General features: G+C 48.7%; 2 protein-coding genes across 2 annotated transcripts; both read left to right on the top strand.

Annotated features, from left to right (window-relative positions):
- The first annotated feature begins 6973 nt into the window (after positions 1–6973).
- On the top strand, positions 6974–9438 carry LOC119300542. Its single transcript, XM_037577478.1, has 5 exons — positions 6974–7324; positions 7407–7505; positions 7859–7903; positions 8643–8780; positions 8916–9438. Exons 1-5 carry the CDS (start codon positions 6974–6976, stop codon positions 9252–9254), a joined length of 972 nt encoding a protein of 323 aa, XP_037433375.1. The 3' UTR covers positions 9255–9438.
- Positions 9439–9619: 181 nt separating this feature from the next.
- On the top strand, positions 9620–14216 carry LOC119304336 (DNA repair endonuclease UVH1-like). Its single transcript, XM_037581515.1, has 9 exons — positions 9620–10569; positions 10670–10896; positions 10987–11096; positions 11390–11542; positions 11726–12514; positions 12745–12855; positions 12951–13211; positions 13375–13598; positions 13691–14216. Exons 1-9 carry the CDS (start codon positions 9677–9679, stop codon positions 13902–13904), a joined length of 2982 nt encoding a protein of 993 aa, XP_037437412.1. The 5' UTR covers positions 9620–9676; the 3' UTR covers positions 13905–14216.
- The last annotated feature ends 353 nt before the right edge of the window (positions 14217–14569 follow it).

The raw sequence follows: 14569 nt of genomic DNA, 5'->3' as shown, positions 1-14569 counted from the left end.
CATTAGCGTAAGCATGGAAATAGCCGGTATTAGCGTCACCTTTGGTGACCCACTTGATCCCGCCCCTGCGGCGCCAGTATTCCTCTTCGGCCCGGAGTATGGCCAGGACTTGGCGTTCCAAGTCGTAACACGCGGCCCATTCACTCTCCGAGAAGGGCCGCCGGTCAGCCTCCAAGTCTAACGCGGCAATTGCCTCAACAATTTGGGCCCGTTCTCGCTTGGATTCGCTGCCGTGGTTAGCCCCCCAACCACGCAGGAAAGCCCTGAGTTTGCTTGCCGCCAAGTTCCAGCGCTCTGCCGGTCCCCGTTGCGGCCCAAGCTGGTGGCAGATCGTGTCCCAACGATCCAACACCATCTGAGCAAACCCCTCGGACTCAAACCAAGCCGTTTCAAAATAGAATCGGGGGCTTCGCCTAATATATTCCTCCCCCGAAGAGAATATCAACGGAACATGGTCCGAGCCGATTCTAGTTTCAGGTTGCATAAGGGAAATAGAACCTCCCATTTGGGGGTAAAAAATACCCTATCCAACACGCTCCGGACCGGGCACAGCTGCTTGTTAGTCCAAGTATATCTCGCACCGGTCCGAGCAGCCTCACGCAACGCCGATGCCGCTATGGCCGCATTGAACATGGACACCCGAGTCCAGTCAATGTTGGCGTTGTTCTTGTCCGCACCCGAGCGAATAAGATTGAAGTCCTCACCAACCACCAGGGGCAAATTGCTAGCTCGCTTGGTCCCTACCAAGTTAGTCAGTTCCTGAAGGAAAATAGCCGAGCGCGAGTGATCTGCCGGCCCATAAACGCACACCACTACCCACGAAAGGCCCGAGACGCGGTGACTAATAGTAGTAGAAAGAAAAAACTCCCCAACATCCCATTGCAAAACATCACAGATATCATTATTACAGCCCATTAAGATACCACCCGAGTGGCCCACAGAGGGCAACCAGTGCCAAGAGAAACGCTGTAAGGGATCGAAAGCCAGAAGATCACGGAACGAGAAGTCAGCTTTGATCGTTTCCTGAAGGGCTACGACGTCAATCCTCTCTCTGGCCATGTACTCCTTGAGTTGTGTACGCCGCCCCCCGTGGCCACAACCCCGAATGTTCCAAAAAAGATAGCGCATGTTAAATGATACGATTGCGCAGGCGCACCCCCCTGGATGTCACCGCTTTCGCCACGCGCTTCCTAGCCGGCATCCGACTGGAAGAAGGAAAATCAGAGACTTCCCTACCCTCTGTCTCCTCCTCGGGCACTACCTCGCTGCCATCCGCCCCCGGAACGCTGGCGCTGGATCTGTTCGTCCCCACGAGCAGCCGCAGCCGCCAGCATGGCCTGCGCTTCTTCCCGAGCACGAACCATAGAGATGATCTCGCTACAAGGGTCACTAATCGCCACGCCACTATCATCCAGAATGCTAGCAAGCTGATCATCCGTAAAAGCATTCAAGATACGGTAAGATGGTAGGGGATTACCTGTAACCTACAGGTTCTTGTCGGCGAGCTGCAGTTTTGCACTTTCCAACGATGTCAATTCTCCCAGCTTGGCCTTGGCGCGGGCGCTGGGGGCGTGCGGTGTCACCGGAGTAGCCTTGGAGCGTCTTGCCTTGCTGCCCACGTCTGCCTTGCCCAACGCCTCCCCCAGCTCGCCACCCAGCGTCGCCACCGCCACCGTCGACACCGCCACCCAGCGAAGAAAAGAAATTTCATCGGATCATCATTGTTTTTCTAGTTCTGAATCTCTTCGCTGTGCTTTTTGTTTGCATCAAGGTCTCCTGACATTGACATCATGCCTCTAGGTCGCTGGTTTTCAGAAGCCTTCAAGGAATAATGTAGTTTTTTAATGCCACCCTACCTGGTAATTCTGTTTACAAATGTTTTTTCTCATCGTTCTGTGGAATGTTTAAGTAGCATCTGCTGTTGTTGTGATGCTTATTGCTAATGTATACCTGCTAATCGGACAAGGTACCAAGGAGCCTAATATTTTTACCGTTGCATTACATTCTCTCTTGACAAACAGTGACTTACACTGACCCGAACACACACAGTGTAGCCACGCCACTCTTTTATTTGCTTGACCCGTCCCTCTCGTACAAATCCAATTCAGTGTTGCGTGGAAAACTCTCATCATCTGACTGGATTCATTGCCATGTTAGAACATTTAATGTCCAACGTGCAGCTATAATAAATATCGCAGACTGGATATAGTAAATGACCAAGAACATGTATCTACCATTTCGTCCTACAAAACCGGTGGCGTATTCACAGCATGTAATGATTTCCAGCAAAGAGGCACGGATCCCAAGATTGCATGCATGCGGCGGAGGTTTCGTATGTGTGCGTCGCCGAGTGCTCTTAATCCACCTCCCTACTCTTACTACTACTGCTGCTACTTTCACATCATATATGGAGTAACACGGCAACTTCATAGTTCAAGCTCGAGATATACAAGGGACGAACCTATGGAGTAACACTTAGCTTGTTGGGTTACAGGTACGAACACCCAAGCAGTACAAAAGGTCAGTTCTTGTAGCTAGTTTGCTACTCCTACTCGATCCAGCTTATTGCCGCTACATACTACTACTACCTTGTCCTGTGCATTGGTTGATATATATAACGAACGCGCAGACGCCGGCCGGTCCGTTGCCTCCCGTACTCCATGACTAGGCCGCAGCAGCGCCGGCCGTGCGAAGCAGCTCGAAGTAGAGCTGGGGGTTAGCAAGGAACACCGCCCGAGAGATGAAGAACCTCGCCGCGCCCAGGGCCTTCATCATGAGCGCGGCCGGGCCAACGCACACCGGGACGCCGATGGTGACCCCGACCGTTCGCTCGCTCGAGCACCGCCGTCGTTGCCATCTCGAATCCAAGTGCAAGACATCAGGTCGTGTTGTCAGGAACCGCATGGTGGTGCGCCGTCCTTAGCCTGGCCGGTTCGTGCTGCGGCAGAGGGTTCCGGTGCATTGAGCTGGTTGTTGGTAGGAGCAAAGTGCACGCCGGGTGCAGTGGGAGCATGAGACAAGGGACGAGCAAGGGGTCCGAGCTCTTGCTCTCACGCTCTGCCGTCTTCGAACATGTTGAGAAGAAGGAATAAACGGCGGCGCACATGGTTGCCAGAGTCACCAGTGTTGGAATAAGCCACGGGCGTGTGTGGTCGGACTCGTCGGACGCGACGGATGCGCGCGGGACGGGCGGAACGTACTGATGTCGTCGGGTTCGTCGGGCGTGTCGGTGATGCGTGGGACGGGCGGGACGCAGTAGCGGCGTGGCGTAGGTGTGCGTGTGTGTATGACCTGATGGTGGTCCGTGAGTTAGCTAGCTAGACCGTGCATGCATGTATGAGTTGCTGTTTAGTAGTCTGGCTGTTAGCAGCGGCGGCCGCGTCGTGCGCGAAGACCGAGCATATCGCCTACATGTAGCTGGGCACGTTCGTTGGTGCGTAGGAAGCGTAGGCGTTGCGTTGCTGCTGGGCTACAAAGCCAGCCGGTTTGTACGTGTTTGAAGTGAGCTGGTATCGTGAGAAGAAAAGAACACACGCCGGGGCGTTGAACGCCGGAGCGTTGGTCACTAGAAAGTGCTCCTTCTTCTACCTCTATTCATTCGTGTGAGAGAGCGGTTCCAACAACCAGGCTCAACCTCGTCGACAACGCCGCCGTGCGACCATACTCGCCGCTCGCGTGAACACATCTGCCCGGCGAGCTCGACCGTCTCGCCGGCTCCCTGCATCGCTTGAGCTGTCGCGCATCTACCTGCCACCACTGAGCTGAGCTGAGCTGAGCTCAGGGCAGGGGAGGAGGACGAGCTGGTGAGCGACGTGACTAGTGTGTGTTGCTTTTGCTGTGGTTTTAGCCAGCCGGCCGTATCTTTCCTGATTTCTCCACGAAAAAGTTTGCATTATCCTCCTAGCATCGCCAGCCCCTCCCTTCATGCCTTTTGTATGATCCATTGCTCGCCGTAGCTAGCTAGCAACGCCATGAGCTTTGGCGTTTCGGCCTGGGCAGCAACGTCAAGATGCTTGGCGTTTTTATGTGGAACGAAAACGCGAGCAAGTTTGGCGTTTGAATGTGGAGCTGAAACGCAAGATATTTCGGCATTTTTATATGAAGAGGAAATTCCACGGACTGTGGCGTTTCTAAATGGCTCGGTCGTGAAATACTTTCATGTCAAGTTCATTATGTGGCAAAGATTATTGAAAAGGTTAAAACAGTGATTTCGGCCCCAGCTGTGTCCGTTGGGGACACGTGGAGGCTGTGATGGGCGAGCGGTTAACGACTGTCCTGCCACGTACTTGAGCGCCGGCGGTAACTTTTTTCTTCTCTTTTTCTTAGGAAACTACAACGGCAAATGTTTTGACTGGATTTTTAATATTAATCGCGGCATGGGAATGCACTCCTTACAACATGCACAGTCAGGCTTTGGCAAATCCCCCTAAGGCCTTGTTCGGTTGCTTCAGATTTGAAGGGGTTTGGAGAGGATTGATGGGAATTACATCTCCTACAAGTCACAATACACTTCAATCCCCTCCAATCCTCTCTAATCCCCTTGTGTGAGGGATTAACCGAACAAGCTCTAAGATGCTGTTTTTGGTTGGAGGCTTGAGCACTGTGTCTCAAAAATAATGCTGCCTGAGTGTTGTCTAATGAGTTTCAATATTTTGTCTGGCCAGGTTAGTATAGTGTAAACTTGTTTGGTTGTTGCCCTGGCCTAGCGCCCTATTTTTTTTATTGCTTAAATACTAGTGATGGCTTTTGTTTAGTGCCAGGCAGCAGCTGCAGCACGTCAGGCGCAAGAAAAAAGGATGCTTGAGACAGGCTAACCACATTACATGTGCTAAACGTTACATTTTATCCTATATTTTATTATTAGGACAGGTTAACTATACTACTAGGACGTACATGTCAGGCAGCCATTTCTTCTCTCAGGCCGGCAACCAAACAAACCATAAGCGAGTTACAGGCAGGTGTTCAGGCCAGGCAATTTCTCTCAGGTGGCAACCAAACAGCCCCATATAACACAAATTCATGAATTCAACAATGCAATGCAACAGAGCAGAATAAATCCTAATACAACAATTCAAGCATGTCAAAGTAAAATTAAACGTCCAGGTCACGGCTAGCCAAAACATGATGAATCACTCTTTGGACGCCATCTGTGTCGCGTGCTCTGTCGTGACCACCAGCCGTGTCGCGTCCGCTGCTTCGGCTGCCGCTCTTGTCGCCTCATACAACCTATACAGGTTTATCTCCTTCATGGAGAATGTTGGGTGGGCGATTAGTATTATGCGGCCGAAGGGTTATTTATAGTGCAACAGAAGCGGGGCGAGAGTGTGACATCTGTAGAGGAAAGGCTAACTCAGGTTTTGATTATCCCACGGTTGGCTCAACTGTTTACGGTGATATTTATCTACTAGCTGCTGCCTTAGCCTAGTTACCCAAGTATTTTAAGAATTGCATAAATAATATGCTGAACGTTGTACTCCCTCTGCTTTTATTTACTCCGCATTTTAGCTTTGCTCGAAGTCAAACTTTGTAAACTTTGACAAAGTTGATAGACAGAAATAATAATATATACAATAACAAATCAATACCATTAGATTCATTATTGAATATACTTTCACATTATATAGATTTGCTATTGTAAATGTTCATATTTTTTCTATAGATTTTGGTCAAATTTTATGAAGTTTGACTTCAGTCAAACCTAATATGCAGAGTAAATAAAAATGGAGTGAGTACTTATCTATTCTCTTCTCTTCTGGAGTGACATTTTAACCAATAATCCCAGTATAATGATCCAGTTACACAAACTATTAGCACATATTTATTTTAGGTCGTTACATCCGTTCCACCTTATAAAAATTTCGACCTCGAAATTTATGTACCTTAATCTCGGAAGAGGTGCACAAATGTTTTTATTAAGTCGTCTTCCCTTTTCCAGGTGGCCTCATCCCACTGTGATTATTTCATTGTACTTTGGTGAACCGAATGGTTTGGCACCTAGCCTCGCGGTCTTTAATATCTAATATACGGATGGGATATTCTTTGCATGATAGATTCTCCCGTGGCTGAAACAATTCTAGCTAGTTCTACCGGTTGATGTGGTGGTTTTAGGCATTTACAAAGTAAAGACACATGGAATACATTATGTACTCCAGTGAGAGCCTTTGGGAGCTCTAATTGGTAGCCCACCTCTCCGATATGTGTGGTAACACCGAAATGTCCAATATATCTTAGACTCAGCTTCTTTTCCTGTCCAAAGCGTTTAACTTCTTTCATATGGGAGACTTCTAAATGTACCAAGTCTTCTATTCCCAAATGAAAGTCCCTTCTTTTACTGTCAGCATAGCTCTTTTTTGTCTACTCTGTGCAGTTCGGAGTCGATGGCGTATAAGCCTTACATCCTAGAAATTTCCTCTCTTCAACCTCATCCCAATAAATCGGCATCGGTCTGGACGCTCGCAAAGCTCTCCCGCTTTGTTCCCGGTTTGCGGAGAAATGTATGTCTGGACCACTCAGCTGACCGGTGTATGTCCGTGTTGGATGGCACAACACGTCCGGACCACACGGTCCAGACGGTCGCGGGGGGTTCACACAACAAAATAAACTTTAAAAAGGTTTGACCTAGGGTAATCATAAAAACTTGAATTAATTCAAAACGGAGAGAGCACTATTCGATGTCCAATTTGTTAAAAGGAAAAATTCAACAACATACATCGACTTTGTGTAGACAGGCACCAGTGTAGGGAGCCGGATCCCCTGACGTACGGCCCTCTGCCGTTGGGCCGCTGACGGGTGGGTCCGGGCCCACACGTCAGTGTGTGAGCCGTACGTCAGACGAGCCGCGTCCCCAGTGTAGTAGTGGTGAGAGCGGGGGACAGTTTTTTCCCCTTGTTGAGGGGTACGATTCGATTCCGAAATCAACGCTTCAGTCGTCAAGACGACGACTGGGCAAAATCCCTCTCCGCCGGCCAGCCCAATGCCTCCCCCCACCCTCCCCCTCCCGCTCCCCGCCGCCCTCCGCGGCGGCAGGCCGTCCGACGCCCGCCGCCGGGGCCGCCTCGCCACCCTCGCCCTGGCCCTCGCCCTCGCCGCCCTCGCCCTCGCCGCCTACCTCTCCTCCCCCGGCGCCGCGCGGCCGCTCGCCGCCGCGGATAGCCTCTGCGGGGGAATCCAGGGCCTCGAGCTCTGGGGCCCCGCGGTCAACTGGGGCTCCAACCACCGCCTGCCCTCCGCCGCCGCCTGCTGCGCCTCCTGCAAGGCCCACCGCCGCTGCGACTCCTGGGTCTTCTGCGGGGACCGCCGCAGGTGCGGCAACCGCTTCGGTGAGGTACTCCCCGTCCCTCCCCTGCGCCTCTTGATCCTCGCAGGGCATCGTAATCTTATCAAGCGCTTGCGAATTGTGACTGCAGTGCTGGCTTAAGAAGCAAAATGATGCCATGGCTCCTTCTGTAATCGCGAGGGGGGAGGATGTCATGTGGACTTCTGGCCTCGTCTTTGGAAAATCACAGGTCTGTTGGCATCATGGAGCCAGAGAATTCATTTCATAGTATGTCTTGAGATAATGTTCTGCCGATGAAATTTCGGTTCAGCTCGCTGAGCATGTGGTGCAGTCCTATAATGTAGACAAATATTTGCATCGTATATTCTTTGCTTCAGAAGGAAAGAAGAACCAAACATCAGATGCTGGAATGCTTTAAAGAGAAAGAAGAATCAGACATCACATGCTGGAACGATTATTAAAAAAGAAAGAAGAACCAAACATTTTTTTGTTTGTTTAGAAACTGTGTCAGCTGACTCTTCTTATTATGATCTTCCCTGGTATGGATCTCATTTGTAATCAAAGGTCTGCAACTTAATGTAGGGAATTGTGGGGCTGGAAACAAGTGCCGGCACGCTTGGCATCCAAGTAAGTTGTATTCTCTGTCTCTACCAGCTGGGCCAAGGATATTTTCAAGGTGTTAAAGTATTCTGAGGGACCATTTCTAGAACACTTTCAGTGTTTGGCCTTTTTAGTTTTCCTTGATGACAACCGCAACCGGAAGATGGTAGAGTGGTGTTCACGCTTATTTCATTACACACGAGCATATTTTCAAGCTGCTAAAGCTGCAAGTTCTAAACGGAGTTTACAGAATGCTGTTTCAGCTTATCGAGATAAATGCTTTGCCATATGGATGGTTTTTTAAATGGGGAAACAATTGTGGCAGAGGCCCACCAATTGATTTTTCTAAATATCGTTAGATCCATGGCTGCTCTGGCTTGGATTTATGCGTTTGACATGTCCAGTTCCTAAATGTCCGTTTATTGTTCGGCTCTTATTCTTACAAATAGTTTCCCAGCAAGAATATGTCAAGTAAACATCTATTCTAAGTGATTGTTCTGTTGCTAGCCTAGGCTCTTAAATAGTGTAGCCGATAATACATTTCGTTTTGTCACGGAGCTAATTCTGTCTTGATGATTCCCATCAATTCGTATTTAGTCATAAAGCTTATTTCCCTGGATGATCGATTTCAGTGCTTCGTCTTCATACTGAAAAGGCAGCTTGTACTTTGAGCTGACTGGAAATATTCTGTAATTTTTGTTTCCCTCGGTATCATATACTGCATTCTTGTCCCTTTCTCTAATACATATACTTCCATTGCACCCAGTTGCTACCTGATTGTGCACCCCATTCTGTGGATTACTTCATCGAGCTATTGCGCCTGCACAACTGCGCTGGATGCAGATTCTATCGCGCCGAAGGCCGTGGGGCCCTGTGGGACGCAAAAGGAGACCACGTAAAAAATGTATGGCGTCTATGGTTGTTTAACCATCTTGCGTCTTGCATAAGAGGGAGTCCAAAGTGACATTTGTGTTTCTGGAATTGCCTCTTGGTAAGGACTGTCGGCCTACTGACGAATGTTTCTTCTGGGTGCAACTAGGCTGCATTTGGTCCACCATACGCGGTGCTGCAAGGGACGCTGGAAGTCGACGGCTTAGCCTTCAAGGAGATGCCGAAAGAAGGGTGCTCGACGGTGAGAAGGGGGTCCGTGGCGTGGATTGGGTCAGGGCCAGAGTTCCTGATCAGCCTAGCGGACCATGAGGAGTGGAGAGACGCCTACACGGTGTTCGGCTCCGTGCTGCCGGAGGACTTGGCCATCGCCGAGGAGATGGCGATGCTCCCCACCAGCACAGACGTCTGGAGCGGTGTGACCGTCAGGCTGCTGAAGGACCCGGTGTATATCAAGGTGAAGAGAAGAAGCAACACGACTGCCTATTGAGCTCGCCGGCGATTTTGTTGTTGTTCTTATTTCACTTGAGATGTAGCAGTAGTGCCAAAAGATAAGAACACAGATTACATGTCCAAAGAAAGAAAGAAAGAAAATAGAGGAGGTTTGAAGAGAACTGTTACACCTGTGGATTTCGTGGCCATTTTACAGAAGAAAATTTCCCCAATTTGTTGTTTGTTCTGATGTTTTTTTTTTCTGTTGATGAATGATGAGGAATGTTTTGCTTTGATGTTTTTTTGAGAAAGAAATCATGTTGGTTGATGGGCCGGGTAGGCACCAAAATTGAGACGGCCCACGGGCCATAGGCGGTACAGGAAGAAAGGGGAAGTCGCCGTGGAAGGGGAGGGAAGTGGAGGAGAGGCACCCAAGAGTAGACGAACGGAACCAGCTCGCCGCCGCCGCCGTCGCCGTCGATGCTGCCGTTCGAGGAGCAGGCGGTGGCGGACCTCCTGGAGGACCCCAACGGAGGGCTGGTGGTGGTCTCCTCCGGCCTCCCGCTCGCCTCCCTCGCCGCCACGCTCCTGCTCCACCTCCACCACCAATCCACATCCTCCTCCTCCTCCGGCGGCGGGGGCGGCGGATGCTTCCTCATCCTCTCCGCCCCGGACGCCCTCAAGGACCAAATCCGGCGCCGCCTCGTCGAATCCCAGCTCCTGCAGGTCCACGACGTGGCCTCCGACGTCCCCGCCGCCCACCGCCGCGCGCTCTACTCCTCCGGGGAGGGCGTGGCGCTCTTCCTCACCCCGCGCGTGCTCGCCGCGGACCTCCTCACCGCCCACCTCCTCCCCTCCCGCGTCCAGGCCCTGCTCCTCCTCGCCGCGCACCGCTCCTCCGACACCTCCGCCGACGCCTTCATCGCCCGCCTCCTGCGCCAGCACCGCCTCCTCCCCGTTTACGCCTTCTCCGACCTCCCCCACGCCATGGTCGCCGGCTTCGCCAAGGCCGAGCGCACCATGAAGAGCCTCTACATCCGCCGCCTCCACCTCTGGCCGCGCTTCCACGTTCTCGCCGCCGCCGACCTCGAGCGCTCCCCGCCGGAGGTCATCGACGTCCGCGTGCCCATGACGCACCCCATGGTCGGCATCCAGGCCGCCATCCTCGACGCCATGGACGCCTGCCTCAAGGAGCTCAGGCGGACCTACAAGGTCGATGTCGAGGACCTCACCATTGACAAGGGCCTCTTCAAGTCCTTCGACGAGATTGTCAGGAGGCAGCTCGACCCCATCTGGCACACCCTCGGCAAGAAGACCAAGCAGCTCGTCGCCGACCTCAGGACGCTACGCAAGCTGCTCGATTACCTTGGCAGGTAGTAATCCACACTATTAATCTGCTTGGTGTAGCAACACAAATTGTGCACATAAGTGGACAGTCAGGCACCCTCTTTATGCTCTTTAGATGATGGCTAGGTATGATGCCGTGACATACTTGAAGTATCTGGACACTCTGAGAGTGTCTGAAGGTGTTCGATCGGTTTGGATGTTGGCTGAATCAAGCCACAAGATATTTGAGCTTGCAAAAAGGCGTGTTTACCAGATTGTGAGACCGGATGGCACAAGGGTTTCAATTGCCAAGGGCACGCCAACGAAGAAGAGGAAGGTGACACCCAGTAGTAGCAAGAAAGGAAAAGAAACTGGTAGCGGCTATTAGCCCCTTGTTTTCCATTAATATACTCTGTTTTCTCCTAAGTAAACATTTAGTATAACAGATGGTCACTGTCCTGCAGAAAATGAGGATTCTGCTGCTAACAAGGATGACGCTCAGAAGGTAAATGCAGAGGCTTCCTTTCTACTGGAGGAGGTTTTGGAGGAAGCACCAAAATGGAAAGTATTACGGGTGAGAGGTTCCGTTCTTGTTTCTCAGTTTTCTTCCAAGCAGCACTCAGCATTACTTATTTATTTACTTCATACATCACAGGAGAAAAATTCCTTTAGATTGGCACTTCTGTTCCATTCCACCTACATTTTATACTAAATGTTAAATATAAACTAGAGCTCACTTTTCTTGTTTTGTTCTTGTAGCAACTCCCCCCTACTTACTACATAGTTCAAGTAGATTATTTATCATCTAGACACTCTTTACATCTATTACAAATGTTTTTACCTGATATCCTTCACACATCTTTGCAGGAACTGTTACAAGAGATAGCCGAAGAACAGAGAAAGGGAGATGGTGTCGTACATGAAGATGAAAATAATGAATGTGGCATAGTCTTAGTGGCATGCAAAGATGAGCGCTCATGCTTGCAGCTGCAGGAATGCATATCGAGAAGTCCCCAGCAGGTAACTGCAGTGTGTCTTAAATGCAGTTAGATCAATCTAATAGCACAGTTGCTATTTAATTTTCATTGCCTTTCTGCACATATGTATCCTTTTCTTCTTAAATGCAAGTTTATTTCTTACTAGCTAAAACTTGTCAGTTTAACCATGTGAACCCTTCATAACACTTTAACTTGTTTTAACAAGGTTATGCGAGAAGAGTGGGAGAAGTACTTGCTTGGGAAAGCCGAGCTGTTCGGATTACATAAAAAGAAGAAGAAACGATCTCAGCAACCAAAAGGGTTTGGTGTCCTGGATGGGGAATTTCCCACAGGGTCTAATGAGAATGAGAATGAGAATGCAGGGCCAGTAAGCATTAGCAAGCTTGAGACTAATGCTTTACTTGCTGCCGCCTCTGGTATAAGCAGTTTAACTAAGGAAGCAGATGCCAAGGAGGATTCAGTTCCCAGCTGCGGCAAGAAAGGTTCTGTAAAGGGAAAAGGAAAGAGGGTGCCAAAGAAAACCCTGACAAAGAGACAAGCCAGTAAAAGGAAAAATAAAAGTACTACAGAAAATGATAATTGCCAAGGTACTGATGTGGAATCATCAGGCAAAACAGATGAACAGTCTGATATTAATGTCTCTAAGGTGTCTGCTGAAGATGCTCCTGCTCCAGCCTCCACTTCTGACAATGTTGAAGACTTTATTGATGCCAAAATGCTACCTCCTGTGCAATTTTATGCCCTAGACAGTGATCAGCATGTACTAGACATATGGAAACCATCCGTAATTATTGTCTATCATCCAGACATGACCTTTGTCAGAGAAATTGAGGTATACAAGGCAGAAAACCCATCACAGAAGCTGAGAGTTTACTTTCTTTTTTATGAGGAATCTTCTGAGGTGCAAAAGTTTGAGTCGAGCATCCGCCGAGAAAATGAAGCATTTGAATCATTGATCAGACAGAAGTCCCTGATGATGATACCTGTTGATCAGGTGGTGTTTAAGTTGAATCTCTCCATTAATAAAAGATGTTACCCTAGTAGTAACTTCTGCTTGGCCTTAGCCAAGCATTTACCATGTGAATGATGCTGCATAATGGTTTCATGAAATGGCTGCTACGCTTTAATCAAGCAGATATGATGTTTATTTTAACTTCTAACCACCATTGCATGGGCAGAAAATGCTGGCTTACACTTTATGAATGCTGTCTTATTTCTCTTCAGAGTGGCCGTTGCATTGGACCAACTCCGGCAAATGAACCAGAACCTCTTTTGTCTCAGAATTCACTGACAAGAAAGGCAGGTGGTAGAAAGCCAACAGGGAAGGATATGCAGGTGACACTACTGATCCTTATTTTGATTTTGATAAAGAAACCACATGTCATGTTTCTGTCTGAATTCCTAAATTGTTCAGCACTGTATTCTTCCAGGTTATTGTAGACATGCGAGAGTTCATGAGCAGTCTTCCCAATGTACTGCACCAGAAGGGTATTCGAATAATACCGGTGACGCTGGAAGTTGGCGACTATGTTCTTTCTCCCTTGATATGTGTTGAAAGAAAAAGTATTGCAGACTTGTACCAGAGCTTTGCTTCTGGTCGTCTCTACAATCAGGTCGAGACCATGATTAGGTATTACAAGATCCCAGTGCTTCTGATAGAGTTATCACAAGATAAGAGCTTCTCCTTTCAGGTATTTTTCATGCTAGTTTGTCATATACAGATGGTCTCCACAAAGGGTTGTCCTATTCGTATGAGTAAATCATAATTCATTTCCATGGGAAACAGAGTCCAGTATTCATTGTTGGTTGCACCTGATGGTCTGCTTACTACTGGTGTGCTCATTTCTCTCGCAGTCTGCAAGCGAAGTTGGGGACGACGTGTCTCCGACAAACATAATCTCGAAGCTGTCACTGCTAGTCCTGCATTTCCCCCGGCTTCGCATTGTGTGGTCCCGCAGCCTGCATGCGACAGCAGATATATTCATGTCGCTGAAATCAAACCAGGACGAACCTGATGAGAACAAGGCGATGAGAGTGGGTGTGCCGTCGGAGGATGGGGTCGTGGAAGACGACGTGAGGTAAAACTAACATGTGTATCTGGATGTGGCAAAGCAGATATAATTACTATTGATGATATGTTATGGTTAACGGTAAAATTGTGGATTGTCAGGGCCGAGAACTACAACACATCCGCGATCGAGTTCCTGAGACGGCTCCCTGGCGTGACGGACTCCAACTACAGAGCGATAATGGACGGATGCAATAGCCTGGCGGAGCTCGCGCTGCTACCGGTAGAGAGGCTAGCGGAGCTGATGGGCAGCCAGAAGGGTGCCCGCACGCTCAAGGAATTTCTGGATGCCAAGTGTCCCAGCATGATCTCATAGCATAGCATCAAACTCTAGTGGTCTGGTGAAGTGAGCTCTTGGGAGAGTTCTTGTTAGGTAAGTTGGGCTAGGTTATTTGGTAGTGTAACGGAGATCACATTTGTGTGAGGAGGACTGGCAATTGGGTAATTGAATTCCATCCAAATCTAATGCTAAATATGTGATTGCTCTTAGGAAAGCTGGCTTAATGATGCTGTAAATAAATTTGGCTTGAGCAGGTTAGAGTTGAGTAGAAGCTCTGGAACAAAATGATCTGGATCTCTCAAAACTTGTACTGTACTTTTAAATGGAAAAAGTAGAACACGAAATGCACAAGAATATTTTGTATAATGTTCTAATGTCACAAGACAAAAAAACGAGTCACTAGTTTTTTGGATTTCTTCTTACCATTAATGATATTTGGCACAATACAAAAGTGTATTGGTGTGGATATCAGATTAAATATCGCAACTCTTTTTTCAGATGGTTTAATCTTTTGTTCATTTGCAAATATTTTAGTAACATGCTTCACCGTTCATGAAAATATATGTACTCTCTCCATTTACTTATACAAGGTCACTATGGAATATATCTTTTGCATCTATACAAGACCACCAATAGTAATCGAGGCAAAAAATGATGTTTCCTCCTACTAACAACTTGTTTAATATCAGCTTCTTCCTCCA

The sequence above is a fragment of the Triticum dicoccoides genome, chromosome 5A (assembly GCF_002162155.2).
Source record: "Triticum dicoccoides isolate Atlit2015 ecotype Zavitan chromosome 5A, WEW_v2.0, whole genome shotgun sequence".
Classification (NCBI taxonomy): Eukaryota; Viridiplantae; Streptophyta; class Magnoliopsida; order Poales; family Poaceae; genus Triticum; species Triticum dicoccoides.
Note: the sequence above shows the minus strand (reverse complement) of the source record. Positions and strands in the feature narration are given on the sequence as shown.

Bases quoted from the DNA above. Each gene is read 5' to 3' on its own strand.
- LOC119300542 (XM_037577478.1), top strand. From the start codon at position 6,974: ATGCCTCCCCCCACCCTCCCCCTCCCGCTCCCCGCCGCCCTCCGCGGC. The intron at 7,904-8,642 runs GTAAGTTGTATT...CATTGCACCCAG, and splicing joins CCGGCACGCTTGGCATCCAA to TTGCTACCTGATTGTGCACC. The intron at 8,781-8,915 runs GTATGGCGTCTA...GGGTGCAACTAG, and splicing joins AAGGAGACCACGTAAAAAAT to GCTGCATTTGGTCCACCATA.
- LOC119304336 (XM_037581515.1), top strand. From the start codon at position 9,677: ATGCTGCCGTTCGAGGAGCAGGCGGTGGCGGACCTCCTGGAGGACCCC. The intron at 10,897-10,986 runs GTAGCGGCTATT...ACTGTCCTGCAG, and splicing joins CAAGAAAGGAAAAGAAACTG to AAAATGAGGATTCTGCTGCT. The intron at 13,599-13,690 runs GTAAAACTAACA...GTGGATTGTCAG, and splicing joins GTCGTGGAAGACGACGTGAG to GGCCGAGAACTACAACACAT.